Here is a 21692-nt window from a genome sequence, read left to right as displayed (position 1 = left end):
GCTCTGTTAAGAAGAAGGAATCCCTTCGTCCTCTGCCCATCTTCAACCCTCTGCTCTGCTGGGGGTCTGTCCCCAGCTAGAAGCCAGATCCCCTCATCACACCCCAGGATCCATGCAGGTGGAGAAGGGGGCTGTGAGCTCCTCGGGGCAGGGCCAGTGGGAGTCCCCCTCATGTCTGCAGCCCCGCCTGGCCCCACCTACCGAACAGGCTCTGGAGGCAGACTCCCTGGGTTTGAACTCTGCCTTGGCCAGGTACCAGCTGCGTGGCCAAGGAGATGTCACTCAGCTCCAAAAGGAGGGTAATTCTGGTGTTAAATGGGGTTGACGACAGACCCCACTCGTGGTTGTGGCAAGGACTCCAAGAGAAAATGCAGGTGCCCGACACAGGGTGAGCACCTGACCAAGGCCAGGTGTCTCTGATGTCCCTGATGCAGTGGATGGAGGAACCCAGGCCACCCGAGTCCTTGCTCACGAAGCCTCAGGGGGAAAGCTGACCTCTCCCTGAAGCCCAGATACGGGGGGGTGGGGGGAGGCAGAGCGGCCCTTCAGAGGCCCTCAGCCACCATGCCCAGGAAATGAACCCCGGCTCAGATGTCTTCCCAGCTCAGATGTCTTTGCTGACCTGTGGATGTCAGAACGGCAGGGCTAAAGAGGGACCAGCACTACCCTGGAGCTGGCTGGGAGCCCCTGTGCCAGCCCGCCCCTAACAAGGCCTGTGCTCCAAGAAGAAACCGCCAGCTGGTGGCAAACCACCTCTGGTTAGCCTGAGTTTACAGTAAAAGGCTGACATCATGGGCCAGGCACCCCCACCCCCCGATCACAGCGGTGGGGGGGGGGGCGGTTGGGGGGGGAGTGGCGGTTGTGTTCACGCTCCAGGCCAAGGAGCCTTTGTACAGTGTTCTGAGTGCCTGTGGGAGACAGAGAGGCCCCGACAGAGCCACAGAAGGCTCAGAGTGGCCCACAGGCATCACGCCGTAGCCCTGACAAGGTGCCTTCGAGAGGCAGAGTGGGGGGCTCACCTCTTGTCGCGGGTCTTCGGCAAACCTCTGAATCACGTACTTCAGCTCCCTGAAAGAGACAGGGTGGGGGCAGAGTCATTGCCAGGGTCCTGGCTTGTGTGGACAGTGATGGGGGCTGAGGGGAGGGCTGGGGCGGGGGAGCTGGCAGTGTCAGGAAACCCCTCGGGCAGGCCTGGCTATGCACGTGACCGAGAACTGGCTGGAAGGAGGGCTGGCCGCTGAGCATGGCCGCGGCAGAGGACATTCGCACCGGAAGGAGGTGATGAGGGAGGTGGCCAAATACTCACTTGGTGAACTTCTCGTGTGCGAGGGCTCTGTAACAAAAACAAAGGGAAACTGCAGTTAGCGGGGGGCTTTCGAAACCCTCAGTGATCCAAAGATCTTCCCCTGGGGACGGTGTGGCTTTATGTCTGATCCGAAGAAGGAGGAGGTTGAGAGTGAGACAGGGACATTCTGTCCCTCTTGGAAACTGCAAAGCGAAGGCCTCCTTGGACGAGGCCAGGATCCTGGCGACGGGAGCATACCGAGCCCCCCACGGCCCGGGTCCCACACCTGTGGGTGCTGAGCAGGTGTCTGTGAGCACGTGCACACGGGCACCAGAGACCCAGGTGTGTGCACTAATTGTTCCACCATTGAGGTGCGGCTGTGCTAATTATCGCCGTGCATCAGAGGGGCATCTGGGGACCGTTTTCCAAGCGAATTGCATCATGGGCCCACTGTCACATGTGTCCCCGGGGCTATGGGGACAGCGAGCGCAGCCAGTGACGCCACTGCTCTTTGGAGACAGCCGTGGCTCTCAGGAGTCGGATTTCTCCGGTCTTGAGTCCTGGGGGCCCCAGGGACGGGCCAGGCCAGCAAATGGGGCAATTACCAGGTATAATGTCCCCCTCGGAGAGCCGCATTTCATAAACACAGGCTCGTTAATCGGCTCCTGAGAGAGCCCTGAGCTGCCTCCTGAGGCCTGGCTTCTCCACATCTGTCAAAACAGAGACCTGGAGGCATTTTAGGGCCTGGTTATTCCGACAAAGCCTTCTCCGCAGGCCATTATCCACTAGACAGTTTTCTCCCTATTTTCCTGTGATAAATTCAATATTGGCACAAGGGCTGGCAAGAGAGAGACGGGAGGGTCCATTTCTGGCCCAACTCACTGTGGAACACAAGCTAATAATCGTAATGGGTGCAATAAGAGAGCTTTCAGCATATGGGGGCATGGCACAGAGAGCAATTCCACGTGCATTATCTTCCGATTTTCGCTGTGGCCACCGGAGAGAGCACAGACAGGTATTCCCATTCCCACCTGAAGCAGAACAGAAGTTGCTAACTCCCCTGCACGGAGGCTCGGTGGGGAGGGCTTTGTTTGCCTGCTTGGCTCAGCGAATCCTCGTGTCGCTGCCATGAGGTAATCTCCCCGTGTTCCGGAGGTGGGGGGCCTCCCCAGGGGCCTCACAGCTGAGGACCAACCTCTCCATCTCCCACTACCGCCCGCGGTGTTCTCGGGGTGACCGGTGGACCGCTGAGGTCAGAGACCGGTGTGGGACTTACTCTTTGGGGAATGGAATGGGTTGAAGCAAGCTGGCCAGAGACGGTCTCCAGTCATCGTAGTCCGACCTAGAGAGAGAAGGGGGGACAGTCAGGTTCAGACTGTGGCCAAGGACGGGGCGGGGGACTGGCGGGGACTCGCCAACCGTGCTCCAGCCACCTCCCGCCTGCAGGGAGCTGGGAAGATGAGCGGCCCGTGTCCGCCAGCCTGACAGACAGAACCCGTCCAGAGAGTTCCTTCAGGCAACCGAAGGGGCCAGCCATCTGGCTCCCTGGGGCCTCATCCCACCTCACCTCTGCACCCAGGTTACCAGATCGTTGTTCCTTCTGACTTTTGAGTTATCAGGTTGAAATCCCAACCCCGGCACCTTAGAAGGTGCCTGTGTTTGGCAACACAGATGCAGTGAAGGTGCAACGAGGCAGTGAGGGTGGGCCCTGACCCAGCGCGACCAGCGTCCTCAAGAGAAGAGACCGGGACAGACACGCACACAGAGGCAAGACTGTGTGAGGACACGGGAAGAAGGAAGGTGACTGCAGGCCCAGCAGAGAGGCCCCAGACGAAACCCATCCCGCCCACGCCATCATCTCGGAGTTCTGGCCTCCAGAACTGCGAGAAAACAGGTTTCTGTTGTCAAAACCACCCGGTCTGTGTACTTTTGCTGCGGCCGCCCAAGCGGTCTGGCCCGGGGGGCTTATGAGGGGAACGTAGAGGTGTTCTCATCTTTGTCCAGAACCCGGTGGCAGATTTGTAGACGTACTCATATAAAACATAAAAATGGTATGCTATTCATTTGCAGTTTGGGGCAACCCTCCTGACTTATCAGCGACTTCTACTCCTCTGTCCAGATAACAGCTTTTTTCTCCTGAACAGTCACTGTTAGGGGCGCCTGGTGGCTCCGTCGGTTGAGCGTCTGACTTCAGCTCAGGTCATGACCTCACTGTGCGTGAGCGTGAGCCCCACATCGGGCTCTGTGTTGACAGAGTGGAGCCTTCTTGGGATTCTCTCTCTCCTGCTCTCTCTACCCCTCCCCTGCTCACACACACTCGCTCTCAAAATAGATAAACTAAAAAAAAGGTCCCTGCCAATGACGGTGATGATGACGGTAATGGAACAAATACCAGCAGCTGCGACCTCACCGGCACGTTGTGCACATACTCCTTCACGCCGAGAACTTCGCCTGCTTCTTCTTCACGGTGAAGATCAGCCTCACTCAACAGATGGGGAAACTGAGGCTCAGAGAAGTTAACTGTGCACGCTAACACAGCTGTGGTGGATGGGAAATCAGATCCAGGCCTGGCTCTCGCCAGCTCTGACAGACGGCAGCTGAGGCTTTGGCTGAGGCCTCAGGTGAGACCAGGCACTGGAGGGTCCCTCCCCACCTAGGGGCCGACTGTGCCAGAACAGGGACATTTGGCATGAATGAGCATGACAGCTGCAATGTGCTGAGAGAGCACTCACTGCTCAGACCACGGAAATGGCCCCACGACCACCACCCACTGCGAATCTATATTACAGGCAGGGAGTGGCTAAGGAGCTGGCAGGGTGACCGCAGAGAGAGGTCCCCAGAAAGGAAGCAAGAGTTTCTGGAGGCCGCTGTGGAGTCGGCAGGGGTGCCCCACACACGGTACCAGCACAGCTGGCCCCCCGGGAGCCAGCCGGGTCAGGGGCAGGGGAAGGAACGTGTGGGACACGGCGGTGCCTCAGCCAGAGGACAGACGGGCCTTTACCAGGAGCCAGAGCATTCACACGGGTCCCGGTTAATGCTCACAGACGCCCCGCGAGACCCCAATTACGACAACCCATATTGCAGGAGGAAAACAAAGCCCAGAGATGCCTCGTATTTGCACAAGTCACCAACTGGGGGTTTGGGTTTGGCCTCAGGTGCCTCTGGGGCTGTGACCTCTGTCCCTGCCCTGGGTCCCCCTACTTCTCTGGTTTGGGGGACTCTGCCAGAAACCAAACCCAGGGGTAGCCAGTCCTCACCGACTGTGCTAAGCCGGGCGGGCACCTCTGAGGTCCCAGTGCTTTACCCCTCACACAAGAACCGAGGCCACTGGAGCGGCCCCGCCTGAGCTGCAGACGGTCGGGGCACCCAGGTGCCCGCACCCTGGGAGGGGCTGCGTCTTATCTCTGCACCTGCCATGCCGGGCACCAGGCCAGGCGGACGGCTGGTGCCCAGAAGAGGACTGTTGAGCTGCGGCCCCGGTACACACGAGAGAGACGCGGCCAGGGTGTGGGGTTCACTCCCAGGTGGAAGGAAATGTTGTCAAGTGGGGTGCGTGTCCCCAGCTGCAAGCTTGAGTGTGCAGTCTGACCCGGATCCTGGCAGGAGGGGGCGCTACGTTTGGACCCCTACTGACGCCTGGCGGTGCCCCCAGGAGGCGCCGACGGTGCTCAGACCAGCCCGGGGCAGAGGAAAGGACCCAGACCGGAACCGTGGTCCTACGGCCCTGGGACTCGTTTCCATTTAGTTCTCATCATCATCCAGTGCTCCTCTGCCCCCCACCACCCCGAGGAGCTTTCTCGACATTTGTCCCTAATTGTTCTCCCGATACACCGTGTGTCTGTTTATATGCTGAGCTGGATGCACCCACCACCCCCATTCTATAGACGAGAACGCTCAGTGAGGGCCAGCGCCGGCCGTCACACAGCTGGTAGGAGCTGGGACTTGAACCCAGGAGCCGGGCTCCCACATCCGTGCTCCATCAACCGAACGACACGACACCCCGTCTCCCGCTTACATCTCTGCAGGAAGGCCACTTCCCTCTAGGGAGAAAGGCACTCCTGGTTATTCTTTTGCTTAAAAAAAAAAAAAAAAAAAAAAGTTCTACGTAGAAATACCATTAAACAGGAGACTTCAAACCGCTCATAATTAGTGGGTGTCAGAGGCCACGGAGCTGGGGCTGTGCCAGGCATGAGGCGCACGCTGGGCTTCAGGGCCACACAGCCCAGCCCGGGGTCGCTCCTGGACAGAAGCGGGCATCGACAGGCCCGTTCCGTGGGGCGCTGTGTGTCACCTGTGTTCCCAGGCCCACAGCTCGGCCTCCTGCCGGCTGCACTGTGGCAGCTCACACGGGGCTGAGCGTGGGGGCCTCGGGCACGAGGAGGGAGAGGGCGGCAGATTTCCTCCCTCGCCTCGGCCAAGCCAGTTGCAAGTCTACAGTCGGCGCCCTCGTCTGCTCCAAACGCCCAGGTCTACAAGTTTGGGGGTACGTGGCAGGTGTGGCGGGCAAAGGCTGGGTGCCCAGAAGCTGGCCAGGCCCGAGGGGTGGGCTGTGGGCCCCCCGTGGCCAGCAGAGCACCTGCCGTGGGCCTCGGAGAGCAGGGCCAGCCCGGCCTAGGATCGAAGGGGGATCAGCGACCAGGCTCTAAGCGGCCTGACTGCCCACCCCCAAGAAGGCAGCCAGGCCTGCCCCGTGCTCAGGGAGGAAAGGGACATGAGGTAGCATAAGCGTCCTGCAGGCCTCCAATGAGTCCCAGGTGTCACTCCCCAGACACTTGGTCCTGACATTAATGGGGCCAGGCTGGCTCTAGAGAGGCTCTTTGCTCCCTAAGAGGTCGGACAGCCGCCGAAGGCCACGGAGCTCACAGGGGGAGAAGCTGGAGTCGGTGCGCAGGCGGCCCAGGTCTCCCGCCTCACGCCGCGCTGTGCGGATGGTCTGAGGCCAGACGGCTGAGAAGTCCCCTTCTCTTGCTGTGCTGGGGGTGGGCGACACCAGGGACAAGGGGGGCAGGTGAAGGGGCGGACACAGGAAACGGGGACAGGGTGGTTCCCAGGACCCGGGGCAGCCGCTTCGGTCTGGTGGAGACGTGACCTACGCCCCGTGAAGCCGCAGGCCGACTTGACAGCTGCCGCCCGAAGCAGAGCTCTGAGCTGCCCCGCAGACGAGACGCTTCCTCCCAACACACCCTTTCCTCCCGATTCACAGAGCTCGTCCGCGGCATGGGGAGAACGCGGCCCCGGCTGCACAACGGGAGCTGACGCGCCAGCCTGAGCCCTGAGAAGCCGCAAGGCCCGGGCACACTGGCCCGGACAGCGCCCAACGCGAACCCCGACTCTCGCGGGCCCCAGCCCCGGGGTGGGGGTGTCAGACTCCAGCAACGCTCACGGACTCGGTCCTGGCCCCACCGTCACGTCCCGCCTCCCTGCCATCCCTCAGCCTGTCGGAAGCCATTTCAGCCATTCCTCGTGTGACAGGGCTTGCAAGCCCCCATCCGGTCCCCTCCGTGCACCTCGCGCCTGGCGCGCACAGTGGAGCTGCGGCCTCTGGCTGGGGCAGCTCCTTCCCAGGCAGGACCACCCTGGGCGATGTCCAACGGTTCCTGTGTCCCCTCCCCAGCGCCTGCCTTCTACGTTCTAGTGACGCCGCCCAGTCATCGGGACGACCCCACATCTGTCTGCATTTTCCCTTAAGGCCCCCGAGGATGAGGCATCTTCCGCTTACCTCCAGCCCACCAGGGCCTCTTCCAAACGCCGGGTTTTTGCAAAAGAACAAACAGCCAGATCTGAGCTGGTCAGAGAGGGTGGATGTGCCCACCTCTCCCTCAGGACGTCTGCTCTCTTCTCTTCCCGGAAGGAAGAGCGGCCCCTTGCCTGCGGCCCCCCAACGTGTGCAGCAGTTCTCCACGCCCCACCCCCCCAGGCGGGCAACGTCACCACTGCCAGTAGTTGGCACCACTCAGATCCAGAGGGACTGAGGGCAGGAGAGGAGTTGGGAGCCCTGGCATTTAGCGTAGAGCCTGGCCCGGTGGACGCGTGCGGAGGGCACTTGGTAGCGGGATGCCCGAATAGATGCGTGAGTTGGACACAGTTGCCCAGCAGGTTAAGAGGTGGACTCCAAACTACTGTAGACCCGAACCTGCTCGGATTTCCCTCCCGAGTCCACATTCTTTCCATCGTGCCACCCGGCCCGGGCCTCAAAAGGGTAAGGCTGGCCTGCGCTGGGAATAGTTTTCCTTTTTAAGGGTCTCCAGGGAACTTCTCGTGGTTTATGTTACTTTTCAAAGGTGTCAGAGCAAGTAATCCGGGGCCGTGGGCTGGGCTGGGCTGGGCTGCCGTCACGCTCCGGGAAGAGCAGTGCCGGCTCCGGTGGATGGGCCAGGCCGGGCCCCGGCTCCAAGTACGGCTCCCGTGGCCCCGACAATGCCCTGCTCCGAAGCCCCGCTCCACATTAGATCGTCTACGCTTCCCCTCCCTCACGTAAATCTGACTGAGGAGTGTGCTAGTTGGGAACAGCAGTGCACTTTCACCAAGAACCAGAGCTGGGCCGGCAGAAAGGCCCTACATCATGACACGCACCATACGGACAAGAAAACTAAGGCCCAAAGGAGCCAAGAACGCTGCCTGCAGCGCACGGCAGGCTAAGTCAGAAGGCCACGGGTCCTCAGTTCTCAGACCACACATGCTTCTTGCGATCTGTGTGCTAAATGCCTCACTGGGGCTTTCTTCCCCTCAAAGCGCGATATAATCGGGAACGCACCTCACTCCCAACGGTGTCTTAAAACAGAGGAAACCCTGTCATACCCAGAAAGTGCGGTAACTCCCACTGGCCTAGCGTCTGTGCCTATAAGGTGCCCAGAAAACGTCCCGGATGCAGGTGTAGCTCGGAGAGGACATGTAACTCGTCCAAGGCCACAAGCCCTCCTGGCATCCACAGCCCTGGACTCAGCAGTCTGGCTCTGAATCTGCGTCATTTCCAACGTGTCACCCCGTGGAGCTGCAGGGGTTTGTGGGTCCGGCGTGTCTGAGGGCCTTGGGTGGGCCAGAGACGCAAGCAGGCAGCAGGGTCAGAGAAGGGAAAGGGCCAGGAAGAGTTTAGCATGTGCAAATTGTGTTCTGAGGCGCTGTCCCACCCCAAGGTGAAAAGGCTTCTGGAAACATAAACCAGCTTCGTGGAGACCCTCAGGCAGGGGTGAGGTGCTATTCCGGGCAGTGGTCAGGACCGCCTCCCGGTGGGCAGCACCCGCCACCTGACACCCGCCACCCCCCTCCCCCCCCCCACGCCCTGGTGGCTACACAACCCCGGTGGACAGGAGGCCTAGAAGCAGACCAGGGAGAACAGAGTCCGCATTCGTGAGCATGTTTGTGAAGAAGGAAAAAAAACGTGTGTCAGCTGCATGATGAAACACAAACCCTCGATGCTTGATGAGAAACCGGGGCCAGAAGGCCTGGGGTTCCAGGTGCTTGTGGAAAACAGCCAGAGGAAGCAAGGGGCCGAGGAGAGCGCGGGGCGTCTCTGGCCCGGGGGACCCTGCCTCCACCAGGGCGAGGAGGAGACGTGGGCCACGGCTGACCTATCCCCCGGAGGGCTGACTTCTGCTCTTGGGAGCAAGTGGGGACTGCCCCTGCCTTAGACAGACGGACGTGTGTTCTCAGCAATGCCCTCCGAGCAGAACCTGGAGTTCCCTTCGGTTGGTGTGAGAGTGTGAGGAGGTCACTGAAAGTGGCTGCGCCCTCAGCTGGCCTCTGCTGCTAGACGCTGAGGCTGGCGCTGACCCTGGGGACCCGGGGAGGCCGCGCCCTCCCCTCTCAGGGGCCAGAGGAAGTGCCTTCAGCTGGCCTCTGCCACACCCGAATTCTCAAGCCACAAGAAGCCACTGTATAACATACGCGTGTGTATGTGTGTGTGTGCACGTGCATGCATAGGTATGTGTGCACACAGATACCACAGGCCTTGGTTGTGCAGCACGGGGGACACCCCCAGGCACCTCCCGGTCCAATTCTCCGGCTCTCCAGGCGACCGAGAGGCTGTCCTGCACTGTCCAGCCCAGGAGCGCGCTCAGGGCAGCAATACATCCGTGAGAGAGACACAGCACGCCGTGCGGAGTCGTGTAGGCACAGGGACGCGGTGAAACCCCGTCAGCACTGACCAGGCCCAGGAGCCAGGTGTCCCCGGTGCCCGGTCATTAGACACGCACCACGCACTGGTCAGGGGTAACCGCACAGTTGTACCCATACCGTGATCCCTCTGAAAAGCCTCCCACCCCCCAGTGGTTGTGCCTGGAAATGCCGGGTCTGGGACCCAGTCCTGAGAGCGGGGCCAAGCTCTGTCTGAAGAACAGGCCTTATGGGAGCCACACGGGGAGGCATCCACTGGGGTCTCCGGACCAAGGGGGCCCCTTCCTTCACCTGCGGATGCAGGAAGCAGGTGTCCGCCACTGAGATGGGTCTGGGTGGTTCACGTGTGAGAGGCAGAACTGGAAAGACCCTCAAGGGTCAAATATTAAGACCCCCTCGCCGTAGAGCCGCACAACCGAGGCTCAGGGAGCGGGAGGACTGGGCCCGAAGCACCCGGCTCAGAAGCAGCACCAACCGCAGCAGAACCGGGTCTCCTGTCTGCTTCCCACTAGCCAGGCCTGCACGGAGCTGATCGGCAGGCCACCCTCCACCACCGCCCGCCGGGCCAGGCCGGGTGAGGGGCCGGGACTTGCCGAGAAATACACGCAGGCGCACAGAGCATGCACAGATCACTCGATACAGAAACACAGTCACAGGCTAGCTCATGGGCGTGTCTGCACACACGCGCACACACACACTCAGGCGACCCCCTCCCCCTCACACACTCATAGACACATTTGGGCACCCATGTGCTCGTGGACATCCTGGCAGCTCTACGCAGAGGCTTACACACACATTCTCAAGCTCATGCACGCAGCCTGCACACGTGCCCAGATACTCAAGCATACACGAGCCCACACACCGTACGTACACCCCCCGCATACGCACACACTCTCACGCACAGAGCATGTGTTCAAGACGCATACATACCCAAAATCTGCGCCCGGGGCGCCCAGTCACATTTACACACACCTCAGTACACGCTCGCACGCGCACACACACACACACTCAGCACGCTCACCCTGCAGGCCTCGGACCAGCAGGCGCGGCCGCACCCGGCTGCGCAGCCCAGTTCCCCTCTCCCACCCTGGCGGTGACAGGCGCGCGGCGGGGACACTCACAGCAGCTTGAGGATTTCCACGTAGCAGCCGAGCGTGCGGTCGGCCTGGGGACCCAGTTCGATGCTCATGGTGCTGCAGGCAGGGCTGACCATGAGGCAGTCGATGAGGTTGGGCTCGCTGTCATTGCCCGCGCTGGCCGTCAGTGCCGGCTTGGCAGTGCTGGTGTGTTCCACCTCCACGTGGATCTCGCTGGAGGCCACGACCACGGACTTGAGCCGCGCCTCGGACAGCGTGGCTTCCTGAGACACCAGGTCCGGGCTGGGGTGCAGAAGGCGCAGAGGTAAGGTGGGCTTCCGGTCACAGGGCTGCTGGCAGCCGTTCCGGATCTCCTTCAGGCTGGGGGAGTTGTCACGGCTGCGGGGAGAGGCGGAGAGGGTGTGTGAGCACCACCGTGCGTGCGACAGACAGTCCCGCGAGCGCCCCGGCCTCCACCCCAGGAGCCCCCGGGGGCAGTGCTGTGAGCTCGTGCTGTCATATCCCAGCCTGCAAGTGAGGAAACTGAGGCTCTGCCCGTGGTTTGCTCAAGGTCTCAAGGCAGGGAGGGGTGCAGACGGCATCCACGCTGAAGCGTCGGTCTCGGAGGCTCCTGCGGCAGTCCCAGCTCGAGGGGGGCACTCAACACACACGTGATGGGTCAATGAGTAAACGCCAGAGTCTCCGTGCTACCACAAGGCCTTGGCGTTCACCTCCACCGCAGGCCTCCCCCGGCCACCCGTGAGATCCACTAAGTGCCTGTGCTTCCAGCTGCATCCTGGGGGCCAGCTGCCCCCCTCTCTCCTGGGGGCAGCTGGTCAGGTGACGAGGCTCAGCATCCAGCTCCCCTGGGAGCCCACTTCCCAGGCGGATCCCAAACCCCGGAATTCTAGTCGCCTGCAGTCTGCGGGTGCCTCCAGCCCACGGCATCGGCCCTGCCCTTGGCTGAACCCCCAGCTAAAGCATCTCCACCGGCCTGGAGGGATGATGCTTGTTAACAGGGGTTCACTGAGAAAAGGCCCCGACGGCATCACTGATGTCGTATTTGTGTGGGAAACGCTGGGCCAAACACAATGAAATTAGGCCTCTATGCAGCAGGACTTGTCAGAACCTTGAGGCTGGCTAAAGCACCTCCACACTGGGTGCTTCCAAACATTACTGGGAGGCTCATTAGAGTGAAGGCAATTCCAGCAATGGGCTTCCTTTGTCGGTGCCACTGCGCTAAGTGCTATCACAGACCACCGTCTCAGATACGTCTGAATGGCCGGCATTACCATCTCTTAGTTCCAGGTGACGAAAGACACTTCTCGAGGTCCAAATGACCTACCCTTGATCCTGTGGCTTGTAAGTGGAGGGGGCTGGAATTTGAAGCCAGGTCTCTGACTATAAACCCCTGGCTCCTCACCACCACGTGGCTTCTGAGATCCCATGTGATCCTGTGCAGATCCTCCTCCTCCAAAAAGTCTTCCCTGATTTCTCCCCTGTGCATCTTCCTTCTGCCCCCAGAGCCCAAGCTTTCCACCCCTGGCTGGATACAATATCCCCTGGGGGCACTTCTGAACATCCCGAAGCCCTATTTGATCAGAACCTCTGGGGTGGGGTCCAGATACCAGTAACTTTCTGGGTTCCCTGTGTGTGCGGTCAAGGTTAAGTCCACTGCTCCAAGGCACTCAGAGAATGATGGCATGATCGCCAACAGCCACTCGTCCAGGCCCTCCCTAAATGTGTCACACACACGTGTCCCGTGCTTGCAAAGAGAGCACACGTTCCTTGTGCATAAGCCCTGGGCTGAGCAGAGATCTCAGGCCCAATGCACCTGGAGGGCCTAAATTTACCCAGCATGGGCCACAACCAGGCCTGAGCCGAGCCCACCAAGGATGTTTGATAAATACACTTTAAACTTTGCTAGGGAAGAACAAAACCCATTAGCTGAAGTCCGAAAATTCAACAGTTGATGGAAAATTGTGTGTGGTCTGGGGTGGGGGGGTGGGCAGTGTAACTGTCTCCATGGGCTCAGAGCTAATTTGCTACCCAAATACTCAACACTCCATTTCCCTGTGTTTGCCTTTGCTGGGATTTAGGAGTGGATTTTCAAGGCTGTTTGGCTCAGAGCGGGTGATTTTCCAGCAAGCTATGCTAACCTGGGTCAAGTTGTCTGTTCTTCAGTGAGTACATCATGTACCCACTAAGAGCGCTGTGGACAGACCCACAGGGCTTTATCTTCCAGGGACTGACCGCCAAGGGTGGGATGGACCTGAGCCCAGGAAAGACCTCGCAGCACCGCAGGCCTTGTGGTGACTTCCTGGAGGGACTAACAGGAAACTACTCCAGGCTCCAAGGGGGCTGGGCCGCTTTGAGCTGGGGGCTGGGACCCACCTCGCCCTCCCCAGGCCTCCACCCTGGGACCCTGGTTGTGATCCGCCCACGGCCAAGCTTGTTCCCTCCAGTCCATCCTCTGTGCAGCAGCCAGGGGGGACCTGGGAAACTGACATCTCGTCAAGTCCCTTCTCTACTTAAATCCTATCGGAGACCCCAGGGCTCTGAGAATGAACACTCCACAAGCCAAACACAGGGCCAGCTCTGCCACTCCAAGTGTGGTCCCCGAGTAGCAGCCTCAGCCTTACTGCGAGGCTGTTAGGCAAGCAGTCTCAGGCCCCGCCTGGGACCTGCTGAATCTGAATCTGCATTTTATCACGACCCCCAGGAGCAGCTCGGCCTGGCCTGGCCGTTCTCTCCAGTTTCCCCTTTGTTTCTCTTTTCCTCTCTGCTCGTCACACCGTTTCCCTCCCTTCCTCCCCTGCAGTGGCCTTCATCAAGGAGCAAATCACCTACGGACTCTGCCAAGAATGCAAATTCCTGGGCCCAACTTGAAAATGCTGTGTCCAGGAGTCTGCATTTTCAGGAAGCAGCCTGGGGATTCTGAGGCAGGTGTTTAAGGACCACAGATGGAAAAGGTGACTAATGCCAACCCTATCTGCACCACCAGGCCTTTGCACATGCTGTTTTCTCTGCCTGGATCAGCTTGTCCTGCCTCCTGCCTTGCTGGCAGCCAGGAGCTCTCAACTTAAAGATCACCTCTCCGAGGGATCCCTCCCTCACCTGCCCCTAGAGCAGGGGTTCTCTGCTCTGGCCACACACTCGACTTGCCTGCGAAGTTTAAAATTAAAAAAAAACAACAAGAAATAAACAATGCCAGGGCCATCCCAATTAAATCAAAATTACAGCGGATGGGGCCCAGGCACCCCCCCCTTTTTTTTTTCTTTTTTATGACCCATATGCTTGTAAACGTGCAACAACTTGCCAGGAAAAGGGAACCCTGACTGTGGCATCTGCCAGTGTGAACGCTCCCATCAGGACTAACTCCAAACCACCAAGGTGCCACCACTGAGTACGGGGCTGGGAAGCGATGTGCTTCCAAACGCAGCAGGCTCCGGCACACCCTGGGCGTAACCGAAATACGGTACGGTCAAGGACGTAAACCTCAGGTGCAGGGCTTCGTGAACTTCCACATGTTCCCACCAGCCACCAGATCGGGACTCCTCCCCCTTGGTACCACTGACATTCGGGGCCAGATTGTTTCCCAGGGCGGGGGGAGGAGGGGCATCCTGCACGTGGGAGTATGCTGAGCAGCATTCCTGACTTCTACCCGCTGGATACACCCAGCACCCCAACTCCGGCCCAAGTCATGGGAGCCCCAAATGTCTCCAGACACTGCCAGATACCCCTGGGGCGTCAAGACGGCTCCCGGTCTCAAATGGTTCTCAAACCACTGACCTAGAGCAAGAGGTGAAACACTTCCAGGAACCCAGAGGTTTCTCTCATGCCCTTCCTCTAACTCCCCACCCCAAAGGTGGCCATTCTCCTGGCCTCTATCACCACAGATTCCTTTTGCCTCTTCTTGAAGTTCCAGGAAAAAGAATCGCACCGTATGTATCTTTCGGATCTGGCCTCTTTTGGTCAGTTCTGCATTTGTGCGATTCATTCACAGTTTGCTTGTTCTGGTTCATCCATTCTTGCCACTCTCTAGCGTTCCTCTGTGTGAACACACCCCAAGCGTCCAACCATCCTACTGCTGAAGGACACTGGAGAGGAGGGTGAGGCAGATTTGAGTGAGGAGCAGTTAGAACATTCTCGTACGTGTCTTCTGGTGGATATGCCAAAAGCCATACGGAGTTGGGTCACAGGGTATATGCGTGCTACGTTTATGTTCTGATTGTGTAAACCTTCCCCAGCTGACTGATAGCAGCCAGGGTTCAGATTCCCCATCACAGACCCTGTTAATTATGCCTCTGGCTTCCATCATTGCAGCCCTGACCAAGGTGTACCATGACTGCTCGCTCCCTCCCTCCCTCCCTCCTCCTCCGTCTCCCGCTACACTGTCTGCTCTGAAAGGGCAAGGGCTCCGTCTAGCTGGTTCACCTAGGTGCCTGTGGCACCTGGTGCGTGATGAGCGGTCACTAAACGAGGGCTGAGTGGACAAGAGAGACGAAGGCTGAGGCACCTGAGCAGAGCTTCGAGGACACAGAGGGAAAATTCTGGGAGGTGCTGTTTCCTGCTCTTGCCCCTGCCTCCTCCCAATTCCAGGCCAGGCATCTGCCGCGTGGGCTCAGGGAGGCCGAGATGAGTCACAGGCCTTTGGAGGAAAAGGAGCCTGGGAGTGTGTGACCCTCCTAGTACTCTCTTCCTGCTTCCTAGGGTGGCCCGAGTTGGCAATGCACTCAGATCGGCTCCAGAACTACAGTGTGGAGGTCAAGGGTGGGAGACCGTCCATGTGCACAAGGATGCTTAGGATAGTTGTCCGCTGTCCAAGCCATGCACTACCCTTTGATCTTGTGTGTGTGTGTGTGTGTGTGTGTGTGTGTGTGTGTGTTTGCTTCTCACATAACACGCTGTAGGCACAGAACAAGCACTTGGGACTGACCGGCATGACATCTTCCTGTTCTGGCCCCAGGGACACTATCACCTCCTTCTGAACAGAGAAATGAGTCAAGATTGGACAGGTCCCCTTTGAATATCAGAACCTAGGGCTAAGGACATGAAAAATAGAAATCCTTCCTTCTTAGGCCCTGTCATAAGAAAATATTCCCTTTTAAGTGTTTGTGGCCCCTTCCCCAGGAGCTCAAAGTACACTGGTTGTTTTACAAGCCTCACTTGTCCGGATTTTCAGTGTCTCAGAATGCTCCACCTTCTTCTCTTTCAACTTTTCAAAATGTTTATTTGTATATTTTGAAAGAGAGAGAGAGAGGGAGAGAGAGAGAGAGAGAGAGAGGATCCAAAGCAGGCTCCACGCTCACTGTGGAGCCGATGCAGGGCTCGATTCCACGACTGCGAGGTCATGACCTGAGCCGCACTCGAGTCAGACACTTAACCGACTGAGCCACCCAGGTGTCCCTCCACTGTCTTCTCTTTAGGGGCTGAAGTATATTCCTGCTATGTCCCCAGTTCTAGCTAGGCCTAGTTTGGTGTCCTTGGAATCGTGCAGTGTACCACCTGAACAACTGGACAGGGGAGCTACAACAGATGCTACCTGGTCCTGCACATCATATCCTCTCCAATGACCCGAGAGGTCACTGTATAAAGCTCTATACAAACTCACGGCATCTGCGTCACTGTGCATCCCAAGAGCGAGCCTCAACCAGGAAAGAATGGAAGCGGTAAGTAACCACCACAGCACCATCATCTCTCAGGGGAATGACTGTGAGACGTGTTCCACGCAGTCTCCCAGGAAGTCCCAGTGGGGAACGCACGGGTGTTTGCAATGGTCATCAGACTCCACCGCTGTCCTCGGGTCCCCTCCCTGAGCTCCTAGGGCTGCCTCCCTCATAAGCTGCTCCACCCACACCCCGGAGGACCCAAGGCAGTGCCCTATCGTGCCTTTTTCCAGTCCTTCTCTACCACATGGGCTCTGTTTTCGTGTTCTCACAGCCTGACTCCATCCGGCTCGATCCTGACCACTGCACGTTATCCCCCCAGCAGCATCTGACACTGTCTCACACACACAGACGCTCGGGAAACACACGCAGACCCTGGGCAAAATGAAATCCCGTGTTTACAAAGTCAAAGGGAGAAAACTACTGCCAGCCCTTGGGCACACACACGCACACACTCACGTGCACGTGCGCACACACCCGACACGACCCCTCATGCACGCCGCACCTGTGTGCACACTCTCTCTCTCTCACACACACAAGCCTCAGCGTGCCAGATGTGCCAGGCGGTGAGAAACCTTCAGAATAAAACACTTGTTCCTAAGGCCAAGTCAACACAACAGCCTTGCAGTTGCCAATGTTGATTCACAGCGTTTGCTTTTCCGGTAACGTCCCCAGGTCCTGGTGGGTTCTGGGCCTGGCAAACAACGGGAGGCAGTCCCAGTGAACGCCACCCCACGTCCCCGGCCGGGTCAGGTACAGGCCGCCCTCCCTGGCGACCCGGCCCTTCAGCGTCCCCATCCGAGGGTGGAAGGGTGCCCCCCCCGCCCTGCAGGCTCTCCTGGTGGTGGCGACTGACCTGTTGATGAACTCTTCGTAGCAGGAGTAGATGGCAGCCAGGCACACGGCCACCAGGTTGGGCAGGACCCGGGGGTGGGGGCAGTGCCCCGTGGGGCCGTGCATGCTGGAAGAGAGCAGGGGGCAGGGTGAGCTGGCGGCTGCAGCGGGGATGCCCACGCAGGGAGGCGGGGGAGGGGGAGGGGGAGGGGGAGGGGGAGGGGGAGGGGGAGGGGGTGGCCCAAGCCCTGTGCCGGGTCCTGGCTCTGCCAGGCACAGGCAGCAGAGGGCCAAGCTCCAGGCCACGGGCTCGAGACCCAGGGTGCCCGGGTTCAAGTCCAACTAAGCAGCCTTGGCAAATCACGCGCGCTTTCCACTCTCCATGTGCTTAGCTATAAAACGGGGACGTGGCCTCCTCTTCAGTGGGTAACAAGGACCCAGTTTTTCTACCCCACGGGAAGACTCAGCATATGGCAGTCCTACGTCCCGAGGCAGTCATGTCTGTGCCTGGGGGTTCTGGAATAATCATTCGTGGTACTGCATATCACTCCCAAAAGTGGCCTGCTTTGAAAGAAAAATTATTACAGTCACCCTGGCCCAGCACGGCGTCTGGGACACATTTGCTAAGTCCTCCCTGGATGCTAGCTGTAGTTATTTATCATGGTTATCTCTGTGCCTCAGTTTTCTTATCTGTAAAATGAGGCTAATACCCCTCTCCCAGGGCTGTCGGTGTCTGGGAATAACACCCATAACATTCCTGGAAAATCACTGTGGCCCCCGGAGGTAAGAGAGGCCTAACCTGAAAAAATTTCACAAACCATAACTGGCTCCTGATAAAGGGACGCTGAAGCCACCAGGGTTCCTCCAGAAGGACACTTCATTTGGGTTTAGAAATTCTTTGTGAATTCTAGGTTAGTCTATTTAGGGAATGCATAGTTTTGAAACCGGCTTAAACAGGCTGCTTTGATTTTCTTAAATGATGAGAGGAGTGAGGACAACTATCGCGAACATTTTCGTCACATCCGCACAGTTCTTGGCGTTTACGTGGATTAGCTCACGGGGTCTGCACATGAACTGGGCGAAGCGCCCACTCTGGTTCTCAGTTTACAGAGGAGGAAACCAAGGCACAGAGAGAAAATTTAAAAGTCAAAGAAAAAGCAACCCCCCTCCTCCGAAACACTGGAAGGGAGTAAGAACCAGCATCTCCGGCTTCCTCTTGCCCAAGTTGGGGAGGTGGCTGTGCAAGTCCCCAGTGATGGCTCTGCAGGGCCTCAGGGGTATTGTCTCCTTACACACTCAGTACTTCTAGACCCAAGGTGGGCCCACGGAAATAATCCTATTATTTAGGACCATTGCCATTTCCTGACTTCCTACCGAGCTCCAGGTACTGCGCTAAGGGCTTCCTCACATATTACATCATCTTTAATTACGCAACAACTCCTACGGGTCGCGGCGTGAACGGGACCAGAGCGGTACGGCAACTGGCTCAATGTCACGGAGCTAGTAAGTGCCGGAGACTGCCAGAGAACACGGGTGCTCAGGGCCCAGATACACCCCCGGCTTCCCTGGGGGCGTCAGCGGAAGCGCAGCTCTGGGGTGGAGAGGAAGGCCGGCTGGCAGGCACGGCAGGGCGGGGGTCCCGCTGGGAGACCCACCTCTGGATGAACTTCTTCACCACCTCCATCCCTGCGTTGAGCTCGTTCAAGGCAAGGATGTACTCCTGAGTAAACAGCCTCAGTCGTGGGCACTTCCCGAAGTCCTGCGGAGAGAGCGGAAGGAGAAGCTGGGCACGCTGCGGAGGGGGCCGGGGGCCCGGAAGGGGCAGGGGGACCCTGCTCGGCCCACCACCGCTGGTGTCGAAGGCAATGGCGAGACACCAGCCAACTCCTCTTCCCAGCACACGTTTTTCACTTCAGGAGGCTGGCCTCGTCACCCTCTCGCGCACCCCCTTTGATGGCCGCCCGTGGAGGTGAGCAAATGTCCTGACACTGAAGGCTCTTCTAGGACTTGTGGCGAACTCATGGGCACGGCACCGGCCCAGCCCGTGCTAGGACAGGGGTCGGCGTGCTGCACAGACGTGCTCAAAAGACAGTCCAGCCGGGGCTTCCCTTCTGCACCCCTGGGAGGGGGCCTGCAGGTGTTGGGCTGGGCCCCCTGCAACCCTTGGGGGAGCCAGAGACTCGTCCCCAGGAGCCCCCTCTCGTTGTTTCTGGGACCCCTGCTTTCTGTGAGCTGTTATCTCAGCTCACTCAACACAGCAAAGTCAGGGGATACGCAATCTAGGGCCATCGGTTTCGGGGGAGGGCTTTGGGACTTCCCGGGGCACGCAGGATGTAAAGGAAGCACTGCACAGATGCAACTCCGTGTGTGCCCAGACATCAGCAACGAAAAGACACCTGTTCCTTCTCCTGAGCAAGAGGGTAGGAGGGAGGTCCAAGAACCAGACGTGGCCCCGGGGTGAAGAGGGTCCCCAGTCCTGGGCTGCTCTAGGCTGACCCCAGCTGCCCACTGGGCTCCAGGAAATACTTAAGGAGCATTTGATGATCTTGTCATTTGGCTGTACAAATGGCACACGGAATCACAAAGGCCGATGAAAGTAGACGGACAAGCTCGGAGAAAGGCTGGCTGGACAGGTAATGGCGTGTCTGTGTGAGAGACACGCGGGGTGTAGGAGGAGGTGTGTTTGTGTGTGTGAAATGTGGGATATGGGAGGAGGGGTGTGTGTGATAGGAGGTGTGGGAGGAGCTGTGTGTGTGTGAGAGAGACGTGGGGTGTGGGGGTGGGTGTAAGTGAGACGTGGGGTGTGGGAAGAGGTGTGTGTGTGTGTGCGCGTGCGCGCGTGGCATGAGACGTGGGGCGTGTGAGGACGTGTGTGGGAGACGTGCGGTGTACGTGTGTCAGGGCCGTGGCCCGGGACGGGAGGTGTGCGCCCTGGATGGCGAGCGGGTGGGGAGACAGGGGGGCTGGCGTGGGGGGGGGGGGAGGTCCGTGCGAAAGGGGGCGCGGGTGGGGGGGAGGGGGAGGGGGAGGTAAATCCGCTCGACGTCAGGATGAGGCCCCCGGGGGTGCCGTCTCCGTCTGCGGCCCGGCCTGAGCCCCGGCATCTCCGCTCAGCGGCCGCCTAATTGCGGGGCGCGGAGCGAGGCCGAGGGCTCCCGCCTGCTCCGGAGCGCGGCTCCAGGGGACGCCTGGGCCCGCTAGGCATCCCTGACACGGCACCCCCACGGGGCGGGTGACCCAGTGCAGCTGGGGGGGGGGGGGAGGGTCGGGGGTCATCTCCTCGGGGGCCGCTGGCTCAGGGACTTGTCGGAGAGGAGAAACGTCCGCCGGGAGAGGGCGCTGCCTCCACTCCCAGGGTCACGGGCAGGGGTCCAGGTGGTGGTGGAATGGGGGGGGGGGGGGGTGGGCGCGGCGCTCCCGCCCGCAGCTTTGTTCGTGGACTTCTAAACCCGTGGGCTGGGTTTTGAACAGTCGGGGGGGGGGGGGGGGGGGGAAGTCGATGTGGTGACGAGGGTGACCGGGAAGACATCCGAGGGAAGAGTCACATCTCCAAACTCCTCCGCCCTCCTCCTGCCCCCGCTCGGTGGAACCGGTTCAATAAGACGTCACTGGATCAGCGTCTAATTTCAGGTAAAACAGCGAGACTGTCTTCACAGATCCAACCGATCCCGCTGGCCCTCCTGAAAGCTCCGAGTAGAACACGTCCCTCCCACGCCCTCCCGCCAGCCCACACGAGGAAGCTTCTAGAGCTGTGTCTTCACCTGGAGTAAAGAGGCTGAATTAGGGTCCTCAGGACAATGAGGGGGTTCGTCTTCTGCCATTCTCCTACCATGATTTTGCCCTTACACGAGGAGGGCAGAAGGAACCACGGGGAAAGGTCCGAAGGAACATACACACTCGTGTGCAAACACATACACATGCAGGCGCACACACACACACACACACACACAGTCCCAGGCACACACACAGGACATCGGGCTAGATGAGGCCCCTGAGTGAAGAGAAGCCTGGAGCTTGACCGTGCTTCCAAATTGAGGAAGACGTCTAAAGTCCCCTGACGCCCTGGAAAAGGGTGACAGGAAAGCTGTGTGGCCTTGGGCTGACCCACCCCTCTCAGGACGTGATCGTCTCTGAGGGTTGTAATAACCCATCTCTATGCCCACTTCCACTTCTGAGGGCTTATGAGTCTAGGAACACTGCTTCAACCCAACCCTACTAAAGGTAACTGTCCTTATCTTCGAGAGTAGATGTCTGGACAGTCAAGGTCATTTTCTTGGAAATAAACCTTACAGAAGGGTCTGATGGCCTTTCGACATATGGGTGAGCGACATTTTACCTCTACGGAAAAGCCAAAAATGTTCCTCTTGGAATCTGGTCTGGTCACTCAGTGGTCCACTAGGGACCACAGCCACATCTTGCTTCCCTTGCCACAAGAACACTCCAATGAATGGCATGTGGGCACAGGGACCACATTCATTCTTGAGGATACAGTTTAACAGGTTTAGAATCTCTAGGAGAACATTCTAGAGGACGGCTTCCATTTGTATCTAATTTTTATCTCAGTCCAGTGAGTAACACTCCAAGACTCTTCTCTAAGGTTCAATTTACGCATCCATGAAACGGGGCATGTGATATACTTGCGGAAGACGCGCTCTGAGGATAAGGGAAGCCCCGAGATCCCAGAACACCTCTGTGGTGTATGGTCTTCTCCATTTC

The 21692-nt window shown here is 58.9% G+C and overlaps 1 protein-coding gene across 3 annotated transcripts in view; it reads right to left on the bottom strand.

The window, feature by feature from the left end:
• Positions 1 to 21692, bottom strand: part of CMIP (c-Maf inducing protein) — a 233304-nt gene that overhangs the window by 14548 nt on the left and 197064 nt on the right. For all 3 annotated transcript variants that reach the window (XM_058708803.1, XM_058708804.1, XM_058708805.1), the window contains 6 exons: positions 18632 to 18735; positions 16999 to 17103; positions 10519 to 10872; positions 2562 to 2627; positions 1307 to 1333; positions 1020 to 1068 (listed from right to left, as the gene is read on the bottom strand). In XM_058708803.1, coding sequence (XP_058564786.1) covers positions 1020 to 1068; positions 1307 to 1333; positions 2562 to 2627; positions 10519 to 10872; positions 16999 to 17103; positions 18632 to 18735 — 705 coding nt within the window. The remainder of the gene's footprint in view (positions 1 to 1019; positions 1069 to 1306; positions 1334 to 2561; positions 2628 to 10518; positions 10873 to 16998; positions 17104 to 18631; positions 18736 to 21692) is intronic.

This window comes from Neofelis nebulosa, chromosome 17 (genome assembly GCF_028018385.1).
Source record: "Neofelis nebulosa isolate mNeoNeb1 chromosome 17, mNeoNeb1.pri, whole genome shotgun sequence".
Classification (NCBI taxonomy): domain Eukaryota; kingdom Metazoa; phylum Chordata; class Mammalia; order Carnivora; family Felidae; genus Neofelis; species Neofelis nebulosa.
The sequence above is the reverse complement of the archived record's forward strand: the minus strand, read 5'-3'. Positions and strand labels throughout refer to the sequence as shown.